The sequence below is a fragment of the Myotis myotis genome, unplaced genomic scaffold, assembly GCF_014108235.1.
Source record: "Myotis myotis isolate mMyoMyo1 unplaced genomic scaffold, mMyoMyo1.p scaffold_m19_p_5, whole genome shotgun sequence".
NCBI lineage: Eukaryota > Metazoa > Chordata > Mammalia > Chiroptera > Vespertilionidae > Myotis > Myotis myotis.
This window is the reverse complement of record NW_023416357.1, coordinates 53,459,707-53,487,561: the sequence shown is the minus strand read 5'-3', so window position 1 is coordinate 53,487,561 and position 27,855 is coordinate 53,459,707. Positions and strand designations below refer to the sequence as shown.

The 27,855-nt window shown below is 36.0% G+C and overlaps 1 protein-coding gene across 15 annotated transcripts in view; it reads left to right on the top strand.

The window, feature by feature from the left end:
• The window catches only part of FAM172A (family with sequence similarity 172 member A), a 382,386-nt gene that overhangs the window by 75,181 nt on the left and 279,350 nt on the right, over window positions 1–27,855 (top strand). For 12 of the 15 annotated variants that reach the window (XM_036309830.1, XM_036309823.1, XM_036309832.1 and 9 more), the window contains 2 exons: window positions 10,904–10,969; window positions 16,098–16,289. The exons of 1 other annotated variant lie outside the window; for it this stretch is intronic. In XM_036309830.1, coding sequence (XP_036165723.1) covers window positions 10,904–10,969; window positions 16,098–16,289 — 258 coding nt within the window. The remainder of the gene's footprint in view (window positions 1–10,903; window positions 10,970–16,097; window positions 16,290–27,855) is intronic. 2 more of the 15 variants (XM_036309836.1, XM_036309829.1) reach the window with 1 other exon arrangement.

Genomic DNA, 27,855 nt, shown 5'->3' with positions numbered 1-27,855 from the left:
CAGCCACAAGCCAGGCTGATGGCTGCCAGCACAGCGGTGGTGGCGGGAGCCTCTCCCGCCTCCTCAGCAGCACTAAGGATGTCCGACTGCAGCTTAGGTCAACCCCCTGCTAGTAAGTGGACATCCCCCGAGGGCTGCCGGGCTGCCAGAGGGATGTCTGACTGCTAGCTTGGGCCCAATCCCCCAGGGAGCAGGCCTAAGTCAGCAGGTGGACATCCTCCGAGGGGTCCCAGACTGCAAGAGGGCATAGGCCAGGCTGAGGGACCCCCCCAAGTGCGCAGATTTTTGTGCACCGGGCCTCTAGTATGTATGTATGCATGTGTGTGTGTGTGTGTACGTGTGTGTATAATCCTAAAAATGTACACACACACTTTGAATAATTATAAAGGCAGTATTTATTAATGTACATTTCATTTTCAAAAGTGAGCTATCAGCTGATAAAGTGTGTATACATTTGGACACCTTTTTTATAATTGTAGTAAGAACACTTAACATGAGCTCTATCCTCTTGAAAAAAATTTAAGTGCCAAAAACAGTATTGATACCATAAGCACTATTTGAACTGCAGATCTCCAGAGCTAATTAATCTTATAAAACTGAAACTATATACTCATTGAATAGCAACTTCCCATTTCCCTCTTCACTAGCCCTTGGCAGCTACCATTTTACTCTCTGTTTCTTTGAGTTTGACTATTTCACTCAGCATAATGTCCTTCAGTTTCATCCAAGTTGTAGCATATGGCTGAATTTCCTTCTTTTCTAAGGCTGAACAATATTCAGCTATATGTATATAGCACATTTTCTGTATCCATTCATGCATCCATTGATTGGCATTTGGGTTGTTTTCCTATCTTCGCTGATGTGATAATGCTGCACCGAATGTGGGAATGCAGATACCTTAGACATCCTATTTCCAATCTTTTGGATATATACTCAGAGTAGGACTGGTGTGCGTGCGTGTGTGTGTGTGTGTGTATTATGCATCTGCCTCAGATGGCCTGTGCTTATGTGCTATAATTCTCTCCAAATAATTTATGAAGGTGATTTACTTGTATCGACAGTAAAAACACCTTGCACTTAAAAACTGATTTTCTTTTTTGAAGCTTTTTTATGTATATTATCTCATTTGATTCTTATAGATTCGATTCTTATGTGTGATCAGTGTACTCTTAGAGTTGTTACGGGTAATTTTCTAAGAAACTATTCGTTTAAAATTTGAGCATTATTGTCCAAACGATTCTCTCTGCAAAATTGTGAGCCACTTACATTGTAAAATCATTTGGAAGTTCTTATTTTATTAAAATAGCTTTGCAATTTATAATTTTTTAAAGTAAACTTCCACTGACATTTTTATGTCAGTGCATTTATAGAATTGAGCAAAATATTTTATAGTAGATAGGGTGAATATTTTACTTTAAGTCTGCAATGCGGAGCTCCAGTGGCGCAATCGGTTAGCGCGCGGTACTTATAAGTCTGCAATGCAAAAGAACAACAAAAATGTGTGGGGAATTCTGTTATGATCTAGCAAGTATGTGGATTTAATTTGAATTCACTGAAGAGAGTGGACTTCGTAGATTTACAGTTAATGAGCCATTTTTCTTTAAGTATTCTGTCACTATGGGATTGCATACAGTTAGAATTGACAGTTGGAAACGTGCTGAGATAGGGAAATTAAAAAAAACAGCTGTCTCTCTGGGCAAATGCTACCAGCTGGTGAGGCTCTCCAAAGCAAAATATTTTATATAATAAAATAGCTTTCAGATATCACTGAAGCTACATATTATATATTTGAGGTAATTTTTTTTTTTAGTTTGCTTTTATTAAGCCAAAATACTAAGATACTTTTTCAGTTTAAGAAGTTTTCTATTTTAATGACAACTAATCTCTTTAGTATGTTTTCATTAGACTAATATATATGCCTTCAGAGTTTACTTTTTGAAATTGTATAGGACTCATTCAAAAGGTGTTTTCATTTCTTTTTTCTTTATTGATTAAGGTATTATATGTGTCCTTATCCCCCCCCCCCATTGCCCCCACACATACCCCCGCTCATGCCCTTATCCCCCTAGTGTCTGTGTCCATTGGTTTTGCTTATATACATGCATACAAGTCCTTTGGTTGATCTCTCCCCCTTATCCCCACCCTCCCCTGCCTTCCCTCTGAGGTTTGATGGTCTGATTGATGCTTCTCTGTCTCTGGATCTGTTTTTGTTCATCAGTTTATGTTCATTATATTCCACAAATGAGTGAGATCATGTGATATTTATCTTTCTCTGACTGACTTATTTCATTTAGGATAATGCTCTCCAGGTCCATCCATGCTGTTGCAAATGGTAAGAGTTCCTTCTTTTTTACAGCAGCCCAGTATTCCATTGTGTAGATGGTACCACAGTTTTTTAATCTGCTCATCTGCTGATGGGCACTTAGGCTGTTTCCAAATCTTAGCTATTATAATTGTGCTGCTATGAACATAGGGGTGCATATGTCCTTTCTGATTGGTGTTTCTAGTTTCTTGGGATATATTCCTAGAAGTGGGATCACTGGGTCAAATGGGAGTTCCATTTTTAGTTTTTTGTTTTGTTTTGTTTTTTTTTAAAATATATTTTATTGATTTTTTTTTTACAGAGAGGAAGGGAGAGGGACAGAGAGTTAGAAACATCGATGAGAGAGAAACATCAATCAGCTGCCTCCTGCACACTCCCCACCGGGGATGTGCCCGCAACCAAGGTACATGCCCTTGAGCGGAATCGAACCTGGGACCCTTGAGTCCGCAGGCCGACGCTCTATCCACTGAGCCAAACCGGTTAGGGCGATTTTTAGTTTTTTGAGGAAACTCCATACTGTTCTCCACAGTGGCTGCACCAATCTGTATTCCACCAGCAGTGCAAGAGGGTTCCTTTTTATCCACATCCTTGCCAGCACTTGCCGTTTGTTGATTTGTTGGTGATAGCCATTCTGATAGGTGTGAGATTGTACCTCATTGTTGTTTTGATTTGCATCTCTCGGATTACTAGTGATTTTTTTTTTCTTTATTGATTAAGGTATTACATATGTCCTTATCCTCCCCCACCCCCCCTTGCGCCCCACCCCCTCGCTCATGCCCTCACCCTCCTGGTGTCTGTGTTCATTAGTTATGCTTATATGCATGCATACAAGTCCTTTGGTTGATCTCTCCCCCATACCCCCACCCTCCTCTACCTTCCCTCTGAGGTTTGATGGTCTGATCGATGCTTCTCTGTCTCTGGATCTGTTTTTGTTCATCAGTTTATGTTGTTTATTATATTCCACAAATGAGTGAGATCATGTGATATTTATCTTTCTCTGACTGGCTTATTTCACTTAGCACAATGCTCTCCAGGTTCATCCATGCTATTGCAAATGGTAGGAGTTCCTTCCTTTTTTTAGCAGCATAGTATTCCATTGTGTAGATGTACCACAGTTTTCTAATCCACTCATCTGCTGATGGGCACTTAGGCTGTTTCCAAATCTTAGCTATTATAATTGTGCTGCTATGAACATAGGGGTGCATATGTCCTTTCTGATTGGTGTTTCTAGTTTCTTGGGATATATTCCTAGAAGTGGGATCACTGGGTCAAATGGGAGTTCCATTTTTAGTTTTTTGAGGAAACTCCATACTGTTTCCACAGTGGCTGCACCAGTCTGCATTCCCACCAGCAGTGAAGGAGAGTTCCTTTTTCTCTGCATCCTCGCCAGCACTTGTCGTTTGTTGATTTGTTGATAGCCATTCTGATAGGTGTGAGATGGTACTTCATTGTTGTTTTGATTTGCATCTCTCGGGTGATTAGTGACTTTGATCATGTTTTCATATGTCTCTTGTCCTGTATGTCGTCTTTCGAAAAGTATATATTTAGGTCTGTTTCCTATTTTTTGATTGGGTTGTTTATCTTCCTTTTGTTAAGTTGTATGAGTACCCTATAAATGTTGGAGATTAATCCCTTATCAGAGATAACATTGGCAAATATGTTTTCCCATGCAGTGGGCTCTATTGTTGTTTTGTTGATGGTTTCTTTTGCTGTACAAAAGCTTTTTATTTTGATGTAGTCCCATTTGTTTATTTTCTCTTTAGTTTCCATTGTCCTAGGAGCTGTATCGGTAAAGATATTGCTACGACAAATGTCTGCTATTTTGTTGCCTATAGCTTCTTGTAAGATTTTTATTGTTTCCCATCTTATGTTTAAGTCCTTTATCCATTTTGAGTTTATTTTTGTGTATGGTAAGTTGGTGATCTACTTTCATTTTTTTGCATGTATCAGTCCAATTTTCCCAACACCATTTATTGAAGAGACTGTCTTGATTCCATTGTATGCTCTTGCCTCCTTTGTTAAATATTAATTGAGCATTGTGGTTTGAGTCGATTTCTGGGTTCTCTATTCTATTCCATTGGTCTATATGTCTGAAATTTAGAATAGAACCAGATTTTTCTTGTTAGGTCTTCGCTAGTATGAAATCTATTTTTTAAATGTCATGAATTGTATTAGAGGTGAATCGTTATGATCTCATACTCTGAAATAAGATTTAAACCTCTGAACATATAATTGCTTGTCTCCCAAAAGCTTAAAGTCCAGTGGCAAAGATATTCGAAAAGACATTATTAATAACCTAAGTGTTGGGAAGGAGGAATTCAAAATTCTTAGCTATGTCTGGGAAATAGGTTGGAATGCCAGGCAAGGAAGGTGTTAAAGCTAGGCAAGGAGAGAATGGGCTAGCATTCCAGGCAAAGAAACACAATTTGCTAAGGCTCTGTGGTGGAAAAGTTCCTTATGCGTTTGCGAATTCAAAAGAAATGTGATTACACAGTACAGAGAGTGAGGAAAGCGTGTGTCAGATGAAGTTTGAGCAGTAGGCAGGGGCCAGATCTGGTAGGGCATTTCTGAATTTAAGGACTCGGGTCTTATCCTTCCTTATAACACCGGGAGACTATCAGATTTGCATTTTTAAAGGGGTAACATGTCTGCTAATAGGAGATATGATCTGAAGGGAATTGTGCTATATTAGATATAGCAGAAGGAGGCTTCAGAAGTAATCCAAAGAAGAGATAATAACCTGATGATAGACTAGAATGGTGTTAGTAGAGGTGGGTAGAACTAGGGATCTTTCAAGATTAGCTTGAAGGACTTGATGATTGATTGTAAGGAATAAAAGAAGGACAAGGAGTCAGGATACTTAGGCTTTTGGCTCGAGCAGTTAGGTGGATGGTAGTGCCATTATGGAGTTGGTGAGCACACTTAAGGAGAAATAGGTTTGGACATACGTAGATGGATTCAGTTTGAACATAGTGAATTTGAGGTGCCTATGAAATCGCTGCAAGGAGATATATGTAGTTAGTTGGACACATTTATAAGTCTATGTCTCTGGTAAGCTATTTAAGAAGCTATTTAAGGATGGCTTAAAGGAGGTCTCTTCTTTAGAGCAGGTAAAAGGAAAATGTGTGAGCAAATGATCTGAAGCTGATGTAAATGAAGGACAGCTGGGGATATAGACTGGACTCCAGGGAATGCTAATGGAAAGTTGGAGGAATGAATTTTATTTCAAAGATATGCTGAAAGAGCAGTTACTTCAAAAGATTTTTTAAAGTTTAGAATGTACTCACTAAGAATGAAGTATAAAAGGTTTTAAAGGGGGAAAATTGGGCCAAGATGAAGATGATTTTAGTGAAATTTAAGATGTAGTTCTGACTTAAGAGGATATACACCCAGGGTAAATGTTCTTTAGTTCTAATTAGACAACTCATTGCCATTCATATCATAGTCTCTTTAATGTAAAGATGCTAGAGGAGCCCTTTTAGGCTTAGCCAAACTGACATTATTGAATAATATTAAATCTAAATTACTAAGAAAATTTTTCTTTCTCTTTCTTTCTCTATATTCCTCCCTCCATCTTTCCTCCTTTTCTACTCTCTCTTCATCCCTACCCAGGAGGAAGCTAGGATGAAATGTTTAGATAAATGAGACATAAAAGGGAAAAGTGTTTTCTTTTTAAAATAATTAGGTAACTTGCAGGGTGGAAAAAATAATTTTAAATGATCTCTAAGTTCCAAGGTAATAACTTTGTGTACACTTAATTTGCATAGGATTTAAGAAATAATGCTTAAGGTTATGTATGTTTTTCTTAGTGACTATTTTTTGTGAAGCATTAAATAATTTTTAAAATTTTTACTAAACTGTGGTACATCCACACAATGATATACTATGACTATTGAAGTAGAATAAAGGTCTCTATTTCTGAGAGAGTAGATCATCAGTATAAATTTTTAGATGATAAGTAACACAGTATTTGGTCTTCAGGAGATAGGAATACATTGTGCAACACAGTATGAACAGTATTCTGTCTTTTCTAAGAAACAGTGGGAAATAATACATTTTTATTTGCTTAGACTGCACTAAGAAACACGGGAAGATGCATAAGAAACTAGTAAGATTACCAGCAAGGGTCAGAATGAGGGGGTATACAATGGAGGAAGACAGGGGTGGGAGTGAGACTTCTCAATGTCTATTGTATTCTGTTTTCATGTTTAAACCTTGTGAATTTACTTTCAATACAAAAAGTAATTTTTAAAATAATTTAAATGTATTGCTTGTGTGTTTTTATAAACTGAAAAGTCACATTTTTGTGAGCACTACCAATTATTTTTCATTCATTCATTGTTCATGTGTATCTACAGTGTGGTTGTTGCTACAATAAATTAGGATACATGCAATTCTTATTTATTAAGGGCTCACTTTGGTGGGCAAATGAGAATGTGAGGTAATCACTATGGAGCACTAAATGTCATAAGAAAGGTATAGTTATTGGCAGAATCAGTGAAAACTTTAGGTAGGAGGTAGCATTTGAATTATTTTTTGAGCAGTTGGAGAAAAATGAGAAAGTTAAGAGAATTTTCGGTGGGGGATGAGCATAGTCACAAACATGGAAAATTATAGGACTTGCTCCAGTGAATCTTTGCTTTTGACAGGCAATATGGATGAAAATTATCCTTGAGAATAGCTGTGGCCTTGTAACATTTCAAGAAATTAAAATATTTTGATGAAAGCCAGTTGTTGTTACCCTGTTTGTCATTGGCCACATCTACTAGTGCATTGAAATACTTGTGAAAATACATGCAGTCTCATTAGCACCTGAACTAGGAATTTGTACAGTATGGGAAATTTTTAAATGACATTGTATTTTGATATAATTTTACACAGAAAAGTTGAATGATTACAAAGACCATATAGATTACATATTACATAATTTTTTTCTGAACCATTTGAGAAAAAAGTTGGAAATTTTATGACCTTTTACCTCTAATACATTGGTACATATTTCCTAAGAATATTATTTCATAATTACAGTGCAGTTATCAGAATCAGGCAATTTTACATTGATTCAGTATTATCAATCTATAAGCCATGCTTGAAAGTTCGTTAATTGTCACATAATGTACTTGATAGCTGATATTCCTCAACTCCAGGACTAAATCTAGGTTCACACTTTGCATTTAGTTGTCATATCTCTTTATTCTCCTTTAATGTGGAACCATTACTTAGTCTTTTTAAAACTTCCTTGTTATTGACATTTTTTTTTTGAAGTATAGGACATTTATAGAATGACCCTCAATTTGAGTTTGTTATATGTATTCTCATAAGTAGATTTAGGTAATGCTTTTTTTGACAGAAGTACCTTCGATGTGATCTTTATCTTCCATGCATGATATCAAGAGTACACAATTTTGGTTTGCTCCAATATTGGTGATGTATGTCAGGTCATACCATAGAGTTACTATTATTTTACTCTTTGTGATTAATCAGTAATTTGGGGGGGAGATACTTCAGACTATGTTCTTTATGGGACTTCCACCTTTTAATTTTAGAGTCTATTGCTGATTCTCTAACTCCGTCATTTCTTCTGTATGCATTAGTTGACATACTATTGCAGGAAAGAACTTTCTTTCTCCTTTTCTTTTTACTTTATTTATTTCATTATGGAATCATTCATTCTTATTTTATTCAATGGATTATATAATCCATGGCTATCATTATTTTGATGCATAGATAATTCTAGATTTGGCCAGATGACTTATCATCAAGCAAGTTTTGTGTTCTTTTAATATTTATTCATCAATCTTTCAGTATTTTCTTATTTTTTGGTGCAAAATTTTATTTTCTGACTCACCTTGCGCTTTCTGTGCTCCAGGCCCTGAATCAGCCTTTCCTCCTAGGATCTTTGGATTTCCTTCCATCTTGAGAATCAACATGGCCAATCAGGGCCTTCTCAGTTTGCATTTTTCTGACACAGTTTTTCCATAATCTTCCACTTTTAAGGCTACATGATTATAGATTGGATCCACTCAGATAACCCAGGATAATCTCCCCATCTTGTATTCTTAACATTAATCATATCTGCAGAGTTTCTTTTACCATCTAACGCAGTGGTTCTCGAACTTCCTAATGCCGCAACCCTTTAATACAGTTCCTCATGTTGTGGTGACCCCCAATTTCATTGTTACAAATTGAACATAATTAAAGCATAGTGATAATCACAAAAACAATATGTACTTATACATGTGTTTTCCGATGGTCTTAGGCGACCCCTGTAAAAGGGTCGTTCCACCCCCAAAGGGGTCGCGACCCACAGGTTGAGAACTGTTGATCTAACGTAACACATTAACAGGTTCTGGAAGTTAAGATGTGGACATCTTTGGGTAGCCATGTTTCTGCCTACCCATGTTACAGACAGTAATACTACCTGGTTCCTGTCTTTGCTTAATCCTTTTTTTTAATTTAGAATTACCTACTACCTTTCCCTCTTTGATTCAGTGAATACAAAAGAGGTGTTACGATTCAGAGTAACAACAGTATTATCTATTTATATAAAAACCGTGGGTGTAAAGTGTCACGACCAAGGCTCGACCAACCAGAAGGAAGTCAGTCCTGCAAGGGGTTGTCTTGGAAACGGCTGTGCCCTCCCCGAGCTGTTTCCTATGAGGGTGAGGTTTGAGGCAGGAACCGGCCCTCAGAGCATGGAGGCATATCTTTATGAAGTTTTAATACATTATATCAGAGATCGTGGTAGTACTGTTTTACCCACAGCATCTACCGGAATTGCTGCAAATTTACTTCTCGGTGGAAGCACTTTTCATTCCCAATATAAATTACTGATTCCATTAAATGAAACTTCAATTTCTAGACTCGATATAAACAGTAAAGTTGCTAAAACTATTAAAAAGGCCCAACTTCTCATTATTGATGAATGCACCATGGCATGCAGTCATGCTATAACGCCATAGACAGATTACTAAGAGAAATTATGAATTTGAATGTTGTATTTGGTGGGAAAGTTCTCCTTCTTGGAGGGGATTTTCGACAATGTCTCAGTACTGTACCGCATGCTATGCGATCGGCCATAGTACAAACAAGTTTAAAGTACTGCAGTCTTTGGGAATGTTTCAGAAAGTTGTCTCTTACAACAAATATGAGATCAGAGGATTCTGCTTATAGTTAATGGTTAGTAAAACTTGGAGATGGCAAACTTGATAGCAGTTTTCATTTAGGAATGGATATTATTGAAATCCCCTGTGAAATGATTTGTAATGGATCTATTATTGAAGCTACCTTTGGAAATACTATAGCTATAGATAATATTAAATATATATCTAAACATGCAATTCTTTGTCCAAAAAATGAGCACGTTCAAAAATTAAATGAAGAAATTTTGGATATACTCGATGGAGATTTTCACACATATTTGAGTGATGATTCCATTGATTCCACAGATGATGCTGAAAAGGAAAATTTTCCCATCAAATTTCTTAGTAGTATTACTCCTTCAGGAATGCCCTGTCATAAATTAAAATTGAAGTGGGTGCAATCATCATGCTATTGAGAAATCTCAATAGTAAATGGGGTCTTTGTAATGGTACCAGATTTATTATCAAAAGATTACGACCTAACATTATCGAAGCTGAAGTATTAACAGGATCTGCAGAAGGAGAGGTTGTTCTGATTCCAAGAATTAATTTGTCCCTATCTGACACTGGCCTCCCATTTAAATTGATTCTATGACGGTTTCCCGTGATGCCAGCATTTGTGATGACTATTAATAAATCACAAGGACAAACTCTAGACAGGGTAGGAATATTCCTACCTGAACCCGTTTTCGCACATGGTCAGTTATATGTTGCTTTCTCTTGAGTTTGAAGAGCATGTGATGTTACAGTTAAAGTTCTAAATACTTCATCACAAGGGAAATTAGTCAAGCACTCTAAAAGTGTTTTCACTCTTAATGTGGTATACAGGGAGATATTAGAATAAGTTTAATCACTTTATCAGTCATTGCATCACTTGTTTTTATATCATGTTTTTTTTGTTTTTATATCATGCCTCTGTTGTTATATCCTTTTGTTACTATTTATTTATTAATAAATTTATATATTATTTTCATATACATTTTACTAATTTCCTTTCATCTCTCACACTTCTATTATAAAGAAAGGGCAAATAGCAATATTAAAATATTTCCACTAATTAATTCCCTTTTAATGTGCACGAATTTTGTGTACCGGGCTACTAGTATTAGATATAATATCTGTAAGTAAATTATACGGGAAACAGATTCCAGAAATAACTGGGGGGAAAAATGCTCACAGAGTATTGTTTTGAAAAATAGGAAGTCCTTATTTATGAGTTTATATTAACTGGTCCTAATCCATAGTATTAAGGTTTATAGTTATTCACACAGAAACAAGAAATAAACTATTACAAGTAATCAGTAAGGAGTCTCTTAATTTAGTATAAGAACATTCCAAAATAGAGAGATACTCATTCAGAACAATAAGTGATAATAATTTATATGAATTTGATAATGAACAACATTGCATCTTAATGTGTTATTTCTTTCCTACCTAGATCATCACAAAGTATGTATATGAGCTTCTGGAAAAGGACTGTAATTTGAAAAAAATATCTATACCAGTAAGTCCAATTTTTTAAAATGTTCATACTTCCAAATAAAATAGTTTTCAATTCAGAAGAAGATTTTTGTTTTAGGTTAACTGTGATAAGTTTAAATATTAAGGTCCCAGTGTTTTGATATTGATAAAAATGATACTAAGTTGCTGTTAGTATTCCTTATCTCATTGTGTACAATAGTTTTTAAAAAGTAAAAATCTTCAGAAGTATTGTGCACAATGAGATAAGGTATACTACAAAATAGACACGGGATATTAGGTACAACATGGGGCATATAGCCAGTGATATTGTAATAATTGTGTGTGGTACCTGGTGGTACTTGAAGTGACAGAGGGCAGCACTTGGTAAGATGTATGATTGGCCACTAGGCTGTATGCCTGAAACTAATGCAAAATAATGTTGAATGTAAACTGTAATTGAAAAATATAATAAGATATATGTAGGTAAGAAACACTAATACCCCCCTCCCCCAAAATAAGACTGGTTTCCATCCTTCTTTGAAAATGATAATATAATTAGAAGGACCACCCTTCTCTACCCTTTCCCATTTATTGATATAATTTATTATTACTTATTTGAAGTGAGTTGGTACACTGGAATGACCTTTATAAGTATGTATTCCTAATGAAAGCTCGGCTTAATGAATTACTATTGTTTGAAGATAAATGGACTTGGAACAGCCATTTCCAAACTTCAGTTAATGAAGAGAAAAATATTTTACTCATTATATAGAAATTTTGCTAATGGAAATTATCATTAACGTTATACAAGTAAGTTATAGTTACCAATTGCAAAGTCAGAGTTCTGTGTCAAATTGATATGATACTAGCCAATAACCAGCTCAAATACTACCCGTACTCCTTATTCATTAGTACCATTACATAATTCAGTTTCATTACCTTGAATTTTCTAATGTTCTCATATTTTTTAAGTTAACATTTCGGGATGTTTAAGTAACATGGCTTATTCATGGTTATCTTAATTTATAGCCCCTTAAAATATTTTAAATGTTATAATTAAAAAACCACATTTTTATCTTCTGAAAAAAAGTACTTTTCCAGTTTTAAAGTGATTACTGTGGAATTTAAATTACCAACATTTCATTCCTTAAAAAATTGACTGAATTTCTTGGTAATGGGATTTAGTCAAATAGTAAAAAGAAACAGTGCTCGGCCCCTACTGGGAAGTCCAGAGCTAAGATAAACAGATGTCCTTTTCCATAGCATTCTGGGCTCCATTAAAGCCTCACTGACTTTAAGAGGCATTTTTATTTGTGTATGTTTAGAGGTACTCTTTGGTAAATGCATGACTAGAAACCTCCATGGCCTCATTTTTATTACACACTGACAACTTTGCTTTTTAATTTTTTCTTTTTTCTTATCACTATTTTCCTTTTTTATTTATTTTTTTAAAGCCACTTTAACTGAGTCATTCCTCTGTTTTCCTATAATGGTTTTAAGTAAATTGGAATTACCTAGATTTGATTTTCCACTTTCTCCCATCCTCTTCCTTCCCTCTGTGGCTTCAATCATACCTGCTGTCACTGTAATTTGTTTACTCAGGACATCTCATGCAATTGAAGCTAAAGTGATTCTGTTACACTTCATATCTCTCTTTCTGCATACTTAATTACTACTAATAAAGATACAGTTACATAATTTCATTTCTTAGCATGTGTAGCTCTTTTAAAATTCTTTATAATTATGTACTAGTTTAATATTCAGTATATATTTTCTGAACCAGGCAAGTTATAACCAGTTATAGGATGCATTGTTTAGTTAAATACCTTTTATCTAACGAAAGTCACTGGTGATTCTTGATAAGATTACTTATTCCAAAAGTTTGTTCATTCCTTTATTTACAGAATGCCTACAATATGCCACCTCTCCTTTAGGCATTGGGAATGTAGCTAGATACAAACAGAAAAGTTCATGCCTTCCTAAACTTACATTCTAGTGGAGGAAGCAGAAGGTTAATAAACAGTTATACAAACAAATATATAAAGTAAAGCATACAATTTATTAGATCATAGCATGTGGTATGGAGGAAAATAAAAGAGAGAAAGGAACTAGAGAATTTTGGGGATATTAGTTAAAAGGGGTGGTCAGGGAAGGTTTTACTGAGAAGGTGGAATTTTTTCTTAAGCTCTGTGGCCATCCTTTTGTTGATGAAATAATTGCCCTTTGTGCTCTGTTTACATGAATTTCTAAGTCTCTGTTATATCAATCTGATTGTTTTAGAAGTAGAGGAATTTTGTTTTTGTTCTCCTCCCAGGAATAGTGACTGGGAATACTTGGAATCCAGGGTATTTTTGGTATCTAGAGTTTTTGTTTATTTCTTATTTTGATGACTGCATGGATATACACCATTGATGAAGTGAAGAACTATTTAATTACATAGCAGGTGGATTATCCTCTCTGTTCGAGGGTGTGTATTACCTGCTATCACAGCTGTAGTTTCTGTTTCTGACCAGGCTGCATAGAGGCTTCCATTCCTAGTTACTTGCCACTGCTGTTGAGGAATGTCACTCAGTGCCTGCTGTGACGCATGTAGTAAATGACTGGGGAGTCATCCCTTCATTTAGTCTTTCAAATCTAAATCATATATCATCTAGTTTAAACCTAAGTATTTAAGTACAATCAAAATGAATAAAAATATTTAATTTTCATCCATAGATAGCTGGTATATAAAGTAAGGTATCGGAATACACAAATAATATTCCCTTATTAAATAATTATTATATAACCTTATGTTCATACTCTAAATGAAACTTTAAAGTCAGTTTACATAGAATGGTAGATTTTTGAATTTTTAAATAGTTTCCTCTCCACCTTTAAAAATCTTAGTGGTATTTGTACGTAATATATGATTTTCCAGTAGGTGTATCCTCCAATTGGGTCTTTCTGTTTCTATTTTAAGTGCAGTATTCTTCTATTATAGAATTACTAGAGGCCCGGTGCACAAAATTCGTGCATGGAAGGTGGGGTCCCCTCAGCTCAGCCTGCACCCTCTCCAATCCGGGACTCCTGAGAATCGGGCCTAAATCGGCAATCAGACATCCCTCTCACAATCCAGGACTGCTGGCTCCTAATTGCTCACTTGCCTGCCTGCCTGATCACCCCTACTGGCCCCCCTGCCAGCCTGATCACCCCTAACCACCTCTGCTGCCGGCCTGGTCACCCCCAACTGCACCCTCTGCCAACCTGGTCGCCCCCAACTGTCCCCCCACCCCTCGCCGGCCTGGTCGCCCCTAACTGCCTCCCCTCCCACCAGCATGGTCGCCCCTTACTGCCCCCCATGCCAGTGTGGTCGCCCCCAACAGCCCCCCTCTGCTGGCCTGGTCGCCCCTAACTGCCTCCCTGCCAGCCTGGTCACCCCTCACTGCCCCCTCCCCCCCACTGACCTGGTCACCTCCAACTGTCCCCACCCCCCCGCCAGCCTGGTCGCCCCTCACTGTCCCCCTATGCCGGCCTGGTTGCCACTCTGCCTCCTCTGCTGGCCTGGTTGCCCCCAACTGCCCCTCCTGCTGGCCTGGTCGCCCCCAACTGCCTGCCTCTGCCGGCTTGGTTGCCCCCGCTGCCAGCCTGGTTACCCCCAACTGTGCCCCTGCTGGCCTGTTCGCCCCTCACTGCCCCTCCTGCCAGCCTGGTCACCTCACACAGCCTGCTGTTCAGTTGTTTGGTCGCCCCTCACTGCCCCCCCCCCCCCCCCCGCCATCTGATCGCCCCATGCAGCCTGGTGTTCAGTCTTGTGGTCACCCCTCACTACCCAACTGCCGGCCTGGTCACTACACACAGCATGCTGCCCAGTCGTTTGGTCGTTCCTCACTAAACCCCTGGCGGCCTGGTCGCCCCATGCAGCCTGCTGCCCAGTCGTTTGGTTGACCCTCACTAACCCTCCTGGCGGCCTGGTCGCCCCATGCAGCCTGCTGCTCAGTAGTTTGGTCATTACTCATTAACCCTCCTGCCGGCCTTGTCGCCCCACTCACCCTGTTTGGTCGTCCATTCAGTTGCGATGGCCCATGGCTCTTCATATATATATATATAGGTAGACTTAATAGCTCTGTGACCTTGGGCAAGTTATTTAAAATCTCTTGATCTCAATTTCTTCATCTATAAATGAGTATAATAATAGTACCACCTTAATAGTATTGTGATTGAGATAATATTTTTAAAAAATTTTGCATAGTATCTAGACAATAGAAGTACTCAAAAATTAGTTATTCTTATATATAATGACACTTAATACCCTATATAATAAAAGCCTAATATGCTAAGTGTCTTGTTGTTCGTTAAACCAATCAAAGCATAATATGCTAATGATATGCTAAGGCTGCTCAACTGCTCACTATGACAGTGATGGCGAACCTTTTGAGCTCAGCGTGTCAGCATTTTGAAAAACCCTAACTTAACTCTGGTGCCGTGTCACATATAGAAATTTTTTGATATTTGCAACCATAGTAAAACAAAGACTTATATTTTTGATATTTATTTTATATATTTAAATGCCATTTAACAAAGAAAAATCAACCAAAAAAATGAGTTCGTGTGTCACCTCTGACATGCGTGTCATAGGTTCGCCATCACTGCACTATGACATGCACTGACCACCAGGGGGCAGACGCTCCAACCGTTAGGTTAACCGCTGCTGGGGTCTGGCTGATCGGGACTGAGTGAGATGGGCTGGACATGCCCTGGAGCCCTCCCACTGTCCTTCCCTGGCCCTGATTGTGCACTGGTGAGGTCTCTCTGCCTGGCCCGCACCCTCTTGCAATCCGGGACCACTCAGGGGATGTCGGAGAGCTGGTTTCGGCCCAATCCCACAGGCCAGGCCGAGGGATCCCACTGGTGCACAAATTCGTGCACTGGGCCTCTAGTACAACAATAATGTAGGAGACATATATTTCCAATATTTTTTTTCATATTTTTATACTATCATGTCTTTTTTTACTCATCTACTGTATATGTAATTGTTACTCTCTAATGAATATTTTAATTTTATTTTAAACTTTATTACTCCTATAATTCTATAATAACCATTTTAAAATTTATAGTAAGCATTATTTTTTTTCATTTTTATTTATGCCTGATCAATAAACATTTATTTATTATTTAACTTTTTTTAATTACAGGTAGATGCCTCTGAGAGTGAACCAAAGAGTTTTATCTTTATGAGTGAGGATGCTTTGACAAATCCACAGAAACTGATGGTTTTAATTCATGGTAGTGGTGTTGTCAGGGCAGGTCAGTGGGCTAGAAGGCTTATTATAAATGAAGATCTGGACAGTGGCACACAGATACCATTTATTAAGAGAGCTATGGATGTAAGTGCACTTTCTTTTATATTTTTTGGGGGGTCATTTTATAGCTCTGCTTTATTATGTTTATAGTTTATTTTAAAATGTTTCTTCTAACGTATCTCCTATACATGCTCTTATCCTTAAACTATTATTTATTTGTAATGAAAAATTGTTCTGCATTATTTTGCAGTTACAATAAAAACAAAATATCTTAGGTGTATAAAAATTTAGATAATGTCCTTGAAATGAATATTTTTTATTCTTAATTTTTTTGTTTATTATTATTTTAAATATCACTTAAACTACCAACTACTTATCAATAAGATTGAAATACTTCTGAAAAAAATGTGACTGCTTTTGTAAACCTTTTCCTATTTAGTTTAATGATGTCAGAAACTAAAGGAAATCTGCTACTTTAAATTAATCTTTTATTCTTTTAAAGAAGAGATGGAATAACTCAGTATTTTAAAATTATTTCTTTGAAAAATACTCTTTAGAGGCACATATAAAATGCTTTAAGTGTATAACATACATACAAAATGGTAAATTTTGCAGTATTTACTGAATTACTATTTTGAATTTAAATCTTTTAAAGTCCATTTCTTTTAGAAATTGGTATTTTAAAATCATGTTTAAGGTTTCCTTTCCTATAATAGTGAAATTGTGGTGTTTTTTTTCTGGCCTAGTATTCAATATCTAACTGTTAGGCTACTTTTTGTTTTATTGACTTATTCTTAGGCTTTGTTGAATAGCCAAATTTTGCCAAGTATGGATTTTTTTTTACATATAAATAGAGTTTTGCTTCAGAATAAAAGTAAAGTGGCATCTTGTATAATATAAAAATGTAAGGTTTATTTTTGTAATTAAAATTGGGAAGGAATTCTTTGATACACTGATTATTAATTACAAAGGTCAAAGGTAATATGTTCTCTACTTTGTTAACTCTGAAATGTTAATACAGTTGGCCCTTGAACAATCTGAGCATTAGGGCCACTGTTACCCCATGCCCACCCCATGTGCAGTCAAAAATCTGTATATAACTTTTAACTCACTCAAAACTTAACTATTAATAGTCTACTGTTGACCAAAACCTTACCTATAACATAAACAGTTGCTTAACACATATTTTGCATATGTTTTGTATACTGAATCTTGGCAATAAATTAAGCTACAGAGAAGAAAATATTTTTAGGAAAATTATAGGAAAAAAAAGTACTTCACTGCTATACATATTTATTGAAAAAAAATTCACATATAAGTGGACCTGTGCAGTTCAAATACATGTTGTTCAAGGGTCAGTTGTATTTAAGGCCCAACCCAACTCTTAAAGAATATTTTGGTTAATAGATTTTGAGGCTTTTAAATGCTGTAGATAGAATTTCTTAGGTAAACTGTATATTTTTTTCAGCCTTTATGTATATGCAAAGAACATAAAGACATTACTACTTTTGATTGGTTTCAAACTTCACTGGTGTGTTTTTAGTAGAATTTAACTTAAAATACTGAGGTTTATATTTAAGTAACTCACATGAAATATTATTTAAACTGTTTCATACTTCAGGATATGAACAGTAGTTTGTGGTTAGAACAGACCTTGTTGATGTATTTTTACATTATACATGAAAAGTGATCACAATTCAGTGAATATTTGAAAATTTAATTGAGTAAAGAAAATCAGATGTTTGTATGTTTGAGAGCTAAGTGAAATACTCTATGTAATTATATTATTCCTGCTACAATATCAACTAAGCCTTTCCCATTCTTGATTTTTTTTTATTGTTGCATAAGGTTTTTTGAGGTGAAAGGTGTCTGTGGGAATCCATACCAAACATCTTTGAATTGACTATCTGTTAATATCCCAAACAGGAGGGAGCAAGTTTGTCAGTGACTTTAGAATAGTCGGTCATCTTGTTCTTTCTTGTAAGTAGGAATAGTGTTTTGGAGATAACGTTTCATTGACTTTTCTTTTCTTTTCTTTTCTTTTCTTTTCTTTTCTTTTCTTTTCTTTTCTTTTCTTTTCTTTTCTTTTCTTTTCTTTTCTTCTCTTCTTTTCTTTTCTTTTCTTTTCTTTTCTTTTCTTTCTTTTCTCAATCATAGCAACTCATGATTCCTTGAAAAAAAATAAGAAGAAGCTGATTTCTAAATACTTTTTTAGTATTTAGTATATTCAGTATGTTATGTACTTTGAAATTTTTAATTTATATATATACTTTATTCTTTTATAGTAACTGAATATGAACTTTATTGTGGTAATTTTCTACATGCTGAATATTTTAAAATAATATTTCTTTTTAGTGCAGATAAAATGATTTTATTATTTGGGTTTTACCTTTTCATAGTGTTTCTCTGGTAGTTCTTCAAGGGCTGCTCTGTGTTTGTTGGGGGTGGGGGTCAGGGCAGGTGGACAGGTATGGAGAAAAAGGAACCCCAGTACACTACTGGTAGGAATGCAGATTGATATAGCGATAGTGGAAAACAGTGTGGAGTTTCCTCAGAAAATTAAAAACAGACCTGCCTTTTTGACCCAACAATCCCACTTCTAGAAATATATCTTAAGAATCTCGAAACACCAATGCAAAAGAATATATGCATCCCTATGGTCATAGCAGCATTATTTACAGTAGCCAAGATCTGGAAACAGCCCAAATGCCCATCCATAGATGAGTAACTAAAAAAACGGTGGTACATTTACACAATGGAATACTATGTGACCATAAAAAAGAAGGAAATCTTTTACAACAGGATGGATGGATCTGAAGAGTATTATGCTAAGTGACATAAACCAGTCAGAGAAAGACAAACACCATATGATTTCACTTACATGTGGAAACTCATGAACAAAATAAACAGACAAAATAGAAACAGACTTATAAATATAGAGAACAGACTAACAGCTGTCAGAAGGGATGGGGATTGATGGGGCTGAGTAGAAAAGGTGATGGGATTAAGCAAAAAAAAATCATAGACACAGATAACAGTATGGTGATTACCAGAGCTAAAGGGGTGGGGGGAAATAGAAGAGGGTAAAGGGGGAATAAATGTTGATGGAAAGAGACTTAAGTTGGGGTACAATACAATATGCAGATGATGTATTGTAGAATTGTACTCTTGAAATCTATATAATTTTATTAACCAACTAGAGGCCCGGTCCACAAAAATTCGTGCACTGGGAGGGGAGGACCCTCATCTCGGCTGCCCCCTCTCACAGTCCGGGAGCCCTCAGAGGATGTCCTACTGACGGCTGAGGCCTGCTTCCCACAGGGAGGGGGCCTAAGCCGCAGTCTGGCCTTCATCTGCAGGAGGCAACCAGGCCGATCAGGGGAAGGTGCCACCCCCATCATACCGCTGCTACTGCCACTGCTGGCCACTGCAACTGCCGGCCCTCCTTGGCCCTCGCAGCTGCTGCAGCTTTGTCCGGAAGGACGTCCAGAAGACATCCAGTCAATCTGGTCTAATTAGCATATTACCCTTTCATTAATATAGATGTCATCCCTATAAGTTCAATAAAAAATTAAAAAAAAAAAATAAAACCACTTTTTATTAAAATAAACTGCAGAACATCAAAGGATATATGCATATAATCTTTTTTTTCTCTTGTTTTATTTTTTTCTTTTCTGCATGCATATAATCTTAAAAGTCAAGTAAAAGCCAAAGGCATATATCAAAATAATGATTATCCTTTCCTAATATTTTTCCCACCTATTAGTTCTGTTCCCTAGATATAATCACTCTCATTACTTTTAGTTTTACTTATATTTGCTATTTAACATTTAGAATTATAGCACTGTCTCTTGATATATCACTCATTTTCTGTTATGGATAAACAGTTTTTAAATTAAATCAGCAATCAAACTTTATAATACTACTACTTTAATATTGCTTATGGCTTAGCCATGTAGGTACTATGATTACTTTTCATTTTTGCTATATTTGTTTTTATGGAATTAATTTCATAGGTTTTTATAATTATTTTTTTGTAATAATTATTCAGCTCTTGATTAGTCAGTAATTTTTTACATGGTCAAATTTGTCAGATAATCTTCTAGTTTCAGGTTCTTCTAGAGGACTCTCTTGGAATTCTGTGGACTTTTGTTCCAGTCTTGACTGGTCACTTTCTAAACCTGCCTTCCTTTCTCTCTCATCATAGGACTCCCCTTTGATTTTGTCTTATGTTTGACCTGTTTCCTGGATCTAATTAACCCTTGCTTTTGGATCTATGCCCTCATTTTGTTGGAGTCATCAAAGAGTGAATACAAGATAAAATTTTAAAGCTTTTATTTCTAAACAATGCCTTTATTTTACATCTTCACTTTATTTTAATAATTCAACTAGGTATGGAACTCCACTTCAAAAATCATTTTCATTCAGAAATTTGAAGGCTTTGTTTCATTGTCTTCTAGTTTTCAGAGGTTTAATTGGAAAGTCTAGTACCATTCTGATCTTGAATCCTTTTGTTCTCCTCTATAGAGGCCTCTTTTCCTTCTTTATATTGGTTTTAAGAAATGTCCTATGCTTTAGTATGGGTTTGTTTTTGGTGGTTTTTTTTGATTCGTTGTGTTGGGCAGTTGGTGATGATTACTTTTTATCTCGTGATTCTCAGTTCTGAGAAAGAAATTGTGGTGTTTCTTGATAATTTAAATCTTTCTTTTAGCATACGGTTTGGGAGTTCTGGATAGAGTCTCTAATTTTCTTATCTGTCTTATCTAATTGTATATACTTTCTTTTCCATCTGTTTTGGCTCTGATTTCTGGGATGTTACCTACTTTTTTTAAAAATCCTTTTATAGAATTTTTAAAGTTCTTCTATCATATTGGTGTATGGAACTCTTTATTTACTTTGTAGACTTCTACATAGTACACCTGATCGAGCTTTGTGTTGCTTTCTTCTCCTTTCATGTTCTGAATATGTTTCTCTGAAGGAAAAACCTCTTATCTCTTGCAGAGCTGGCTGCACAATGTTATTTTGTTTTTTGTTTGGGGGTTTGCTTGTGTGTGTGTGTGTGTGTGTGTGTGTGTGTGTGTGTGTGGATTGGAGTTAACTACCTTATGTGAATTCACAACTAAGTGCCTCTGTTTTTAACTCAAGGCTACCAAGATAACTGACACCCCAATTTCTGAGTTATTCTGAAATTCTGTAAGTTGGCATGCTTCTTGTCATTATTCCCCTCCAGTGGGAATTAAGTTTGAATTTATGCTGTAATACAAAGAGTGTTCCACCAGCTTATAGTCTTTCAAAAATTTATTGGCATCTGTATCCTCTAGTCTCTCCCTTCCCATTTATTTTGTCCTGATGAGATAATACCACTCCAAGTTTTTTTAAAAAAATATATTTTTATTGATTTGAGAGAGGAAGGGAGAGGAGAAAGGGATAGAAACATCAATGATGAGAGGGAATCATTGACCAGCTGTCTCCTGCACACCCACTTTTGGGGAACGAGCCTGCAACCCAGGCATGTGCCCTTGACCAGAATTGAACCCCGGGACTCCTCGGTCCACAGGCCGACGCTCTATCCACTGAGCCAAACCAGTTAGGGCAACTCCACGTTTTTAAACTATTTTACTGTAATCCGTGGAAGAAATAGTGACAATCTAACGTATAGCATTTTATTAGGTTAATATCACTCCTACCTTTTAGACTAATACTTTACTCTGATTTGTGGAAGGAATAGTGGTAATCTAAAGTATAACATTTTAAGTACGTTTCTTATGTGGTTGTTCCAGTGACAGTCATATAATTACAACTCATATAATTTTAAAACAAATAACACTAATTTTCTATATAACATGTGCTATGTAGACCCCAGGAGACATCCTTATGTGGCAATATTCATCACACTAGAATATTTTGGGATTTTGTTTTAGATATCAATATGAATGTAAGGAGACTAATTAAAGAATATATAAAGTGTTGCTTAACTTTGATATGAATCACATACTTTAAAAGTTGATTTAGAGCTTTTTAGTTTTTAAATCACTTGCTTCTCTTTTAATAAGCTACAGCTTTAACTTTTCTATTCTGTCTGTTGACTTTCTGATTCCTCTTAATTCACTTTGGGTTTTCTCTCCTTTTTCGATGGGCCCATTTATAAAACTGATTGATTGCAATATTAGGATTTTTTTCTTTAAATGTACATAGGACCATTATAGATGGGTATCTAAAAAGAGGGTATAGTTTTTGTTGTTTTTTTTCAATATTTGAGTAAAAAAATTTTGGTAACATTTTTGTAACTATTACCTTGCATTCAAAGTCTTCCAACTAAGTACTGCAAGCTCTTGCTATTTCAACATAAGTAGTTGACAAAATAGTTGAGCAACTACTTTGGAAATGTGATAGGATTCTTTCTAGTGGGTTTTCCATGGTTAGTTGATTGTAACAAGAAGTACCATAACAATTTAGAGCATAGCTTTTATTTTTAACAATAGCAATGCCATCTAGTAGCTTATAGGAAATTATTTAGCATTTATGTAGTGCAAGCAGCATATAATTTGCCAGGAGATGTATTTTTAAGGTCTCAGAAGCCTCAAGAACATGAAAATTTCTTCAGAACTTTTAAATATACTTTTGTTAAATTGATTTATATGCTTTTATGGTTTTTATAGTCATTTAAGTATTTGTGGAATTAAAGACATGCTTGTTAAAACAAGGTGCCACTTTTCAATATATAAAATTGGCATATAAATTGGTAATACATTTTATGATATACTAAGTTTAGATATTTGTGGGAATGTAAATTGAAGCAATCTTTTTAGATGGCAGTTTTGTTATATTTTCCAAAATTAAATATGTGTACCTTTGACCCTAAATTCCATTTGAAGAAATTTACTCTAGAGTAGCCACAAAGTATAGATTGTCCCCCAAAATGTGTACACACACTTTGAATAATTATAAAGGCAATGTTTATTAAAAAACATTTCATTTTCAAAATTGAGCTATCAGCTGTTATATATAGCGTGTACACATTTTTGGGGACACCTTGTATATGTATGAGAATCCTAATCACAGTAGTGTGTAATACTGCAAATACTTCTAACCACCTCAGTACTCACAGTAGGGAGCTATTTGATTAAATTATGGTATATAGTCATATTGTAGAAGACTGGTTATTAAGAAGAATGAATTGTAGTTTATTTATGTGTGTTCGTTCATATGGAGTGATGTCTAAACATTATCAAATTAAAACACAAGAATGAGATTACTTGTTAAAAATTATACTTGCATACACATAAAACTACATGGATATATATTAATGTTCTTAGCGTTTATGTAAAAAAAATGAGATTTTTTTTCTTTTACTTTTCATTTTCAATTTTTCTATTTAATTCTTTTGTTCCTTTTTTACTTTGAGCAGTTATTACATTTATAATTTTAATTTAAAACATTTTAAGATTAAAAATGGCGGCAGAGTAGGAAGATGCTGCACGGCATGCTCCCAGGAACAAGCTGGAATTACAACTGAAATACAGAAAGGCTTTTTGAATAATCAATGGAAAATTCACAGGAGAAAACCCTGGTATCCAAAGACCAAAGGTGGAGACAACATAGAGACTGGTAGGAGGGGTGGAGGCACAAAAGGGCTCGCAAGGCACCCACAGACAGCAACTGAAGTTCCGGAGAGATATCTCAGCTCTGGGGGGTGCCACTGAGAACTCTGGGATCTAATCCCAAAGCTGGGCTCCCCAGCAGAGAGCACCAAACTGAGAGGGTACCCACATAACATCTAGCTGTGAAAAGCTGTGGGGTGCTGTGTGCCAGGGAGTGGCAGCTGAAAGTTCAGGCACCCTCTTAAAGGGCCAATGCACAAAAATTTCCTGTGGAGCCACCCACCTTGTGCTCTGGCAGAGGGAGGGTAAAGTGGACTGGAGCTGTGTGAGCAGAACCCAGGACTGGGGACTCGGGGGATAGAGCTCAGAAGGCAGACTCCACAAGTTTCCTGGGCTGAGTCATTCCCTCACACAAGTAAGGACATCTTTCCCATGTAGACATCTGCCTTGCCTGGGGGGAAAACAGTCCACACACCCTATTGGTAAACACCTTGTCCTGAGGCCACTTGAGAGATTAAAAGTAACAATAAGCCTCCAGGCAGAAGCAGCTGCCCCACCCTGTTGAAAAAAAACTCTTCACCACACCTGAGGAAGATGGCCTGGGGGCAATTCAAGTCCGAATCCTGTTAGTCTGTAGACAGAGGCAGTTTCTGGAGGCTTTGAGTGTTTGCCTGACCCAATTAGTCAGAAACAGCCTTTAACACTGCCCTGCACTAGAGATTGAGTGGTATAGAGCAGTGGTCGGCAAACTGCGGCTCGCAAGCCACATGCGGCTCTTTGGCCCCTTGAGTGTGGCCACGAAATTTCAATCGCACTGTACGTGCATGCCTGCACGTGGTATTTTGTGGAAGAGCCACACTCAAGGGGCCGCAGCTTGCCGACCACTGGTATAGAGGATCGACAACCAAAATGGAAACAAAGAACAACCCCCAAATGAAAGAACTAGTGAATTCTCCAGAAGAAGAGATAAATGAGGCAGAGATAAGAAATTTATCTGAAACAGAGTTCAGAGTAATGATGTTAAAAATGCTTAACAGTATGAAAAAAGATACAGTAACTATGAAAAAATAAGTCTGAGATAAAGAATGACATAACACAAATAAAGAACACATTGGAAGGAATACACAGCAGATTAGGGGAAGCTGAGGATCCAATCCGTGAATTAGAAGACAGTTGAAAATATCACTCAATTAACCAAAAAGAAAAACAATTAAAAACAGGACGATGGCTCAAGGGAGCTGTGGGACAATGTGAAACGTAACAATATCAGAATAATAGGTGTGCCAGAAGAGGCAGAAAGGGAGAAAGGCATAGAGAAGATGTTTGAAGAAATAATGGTAGAAAACTTCCCTAACCTGGTAAAGGAAAAAAATTACACAAATTCAGGAGGCACAGAGAACCCCAAACAAGAAGAACCCAAATAGACCCATGCTCAGACACATCATAATTCAAATGCAAAAAAATAAAGACAAAGAGAGAATCTTAAAGGCAGCAAGAGAAAACTGTTACTTACAAAGGGGTTCCCATAAGGCTCGCACCTGATTTCTATTCAGAAACTCTACAGGTCAGAAGGGAATGGCATGAAGTACTCAAGGTAATGGAAAGCAAGGATCTGAGACCAATATAACTACATCCAGATTACTATCATTCAAAATAGATGGTCAAATAAAGAGCTTCCCAGACAAAAAAAAAAATAAAATAAAAAGGCTAAAGGAGTTCATCACCACCAAGCCATCATTACAAGAAATGCTAAAGCGATTGCTGTGAGGGATTGCTGAGAAGAAACATGTGAGAAACCTAGCCATACAGAATTAAAATGGCTATAAATAAATGCCTCTCAATAATAACCCCAAATGTAAATGAATTAAATGCTCCAATCAAAAGGTGTAGGGTAGCTGAATGGATAAAAAAAACATGACCCAACTATATGCTGTCTACAAGAGTCCCACCTCAAAACAAAAGAAACACACAGGATGAAAGTGAAGGGATGGGAAAAATTTTCCATGCGAATGGAAAAGAAAAAATACAGCTGGTAAAGCAATACTCATAACCAACAAAATAGACTTTAAAAGCATCATGCTCAGTGAATAAAGCAAGTCAGAGAAGGATGAATGTCATACAATCTCACCCATTTGTGGAATATAATGAACAACATAAACTGATGAACAAAAATAGAGCCAGAGGGGGGGAAAATATTCTAGAATATAATAGAAGTAATCCTGTTATTTGCAGATTTTTAGTATTTCCTACAACTTCTGTGATACCATACTATATTAGTACAGTTTTGGTAATATGCTTAAAATCCTTTTATTCTTGAAATATTAATACTTATTGCATGTAATATTATATGTAAGATCATTTTTCTTGAATAATTGGTGTTTATTGCATGTAACATCATATTTAAAATTGTTTTTCTTGAAAAAAACACAAAAAACAGTTTAAGAAAATATTTCTAAAATATATTACAGGAATATTATTCAATTAACCATTTCTAAAAGAATTTAATGTTTTATTATAAAATTGCAAACAACTTCTTTAAATAATTATTGCTTTTTCCCATTAAAGACTGGCAGAATTTAGACTACAAAAATTTACATTTCAGACTTTTTAAAAATAAATGCAAATTTTATTCCTGTTCGAAATATGGACTACTAAACTGTAGGTTGAAATCAACAGCACTAATTCCAAATTTTAAAAGTAAACTTTGAAATTTTCCGGGAAAAAACTATTTAAGAAAATAATAATAAAAAGAAATAAAAGTAAACTTTGAAAGAAACCAAATTAACTAAAGAAAATATTTTAAGTTGTTACATTATAGACTTCATCAAAGATGGTTCAAGTCAAGAATTCCAGGAAAGGTTAAAAGCTTAGCACATTACTGAACTGACAAGGTATATGAGGTCACACCAGCCCCCATGCCAGCAAAAGAAAACAATGAAATGACAGCTCTAGTGTTTGGAGAGAGGTTGTTAACGGCAGCTTATTCCTTTATGATTTCAACTCTTGACAGAAGACAGGTCTGCTGGTTGCATCAATGGCAGATATATCATTACCTTCTGGCCCTGTCATGACTGAATGGGGAGGAGGAGGGGGGCAGGGACTACATTCAGTTTTGAAAATCCAATTACTTTCTGGAATTTTGGTCACTGTTTCTGAAATACATGTGATTAAGCCATTCTGTGATAGCTCTTTGCATCTACATTGTTCTCTAATACTGAACTAATAAACTAATTAAGTATATATTTTCTTTAGTCAAGTGGAGAGGAAGCTATAATAGCATAGAGCACCTGGATATCCTGAAGTCATCCCAGGGAAAATATTACAGGCCTCTTACGTTTAATATTTATTCCTGTACCTATGTTTATACCTAATGTCAAATAACATAAAATAGACAGAGGCCTTTTCACTAAGTGCAAGAGGAAAAATACTGAATTTTAAAACAATGAGGCACCATTTTTACATGAGAAAATATTGGTTATAATTTAATTATAATTTAGTCTTATTAGATGCACATTTGAGTTACTTTTTTTCTTTTCTTTTTTTTTCTTTTTTTCCTACCTAAAAAGTGACTCTGGAGACTTAGAAAGAGAGGGTATGGGTTTTAAAAGTATGTCAAAAGCCTTGGGGTTTGTGTATGATCAGAATTTCAATGGAGGTTGAGATGAATTCAAATGCATAGAAGGCAAACATAAAAATCTTGTTTAATTTCTGTCATGTTGTTCTTTTTGGAATCACTCTGATGTGTTTTTCAAATCTGCTTTTCTCTTGAGCTTTGTGCCGTTATATCCATGATCTGTATTTCCCCGCTTTTTATTTCGTTTTAACTGCTGATTCCTTTTCTGTGGTCCTTCCTTTAATATCAGCTGAAGCAGTTTGAATTGCAGAATCAAAGCTGTTTTGGGAGTGAGAGAGTGTGTAAGATTGTGCAGGGTGAGATTCTCTGGGTAGAAGGTAACACCTCCTGCAGTTATAATCAATGCTCTGGACACTTTCAAAGATTGGAGAAGCCATGACTTGCTCCAGGGTTAAACTTTTAAAATAACTTCCCT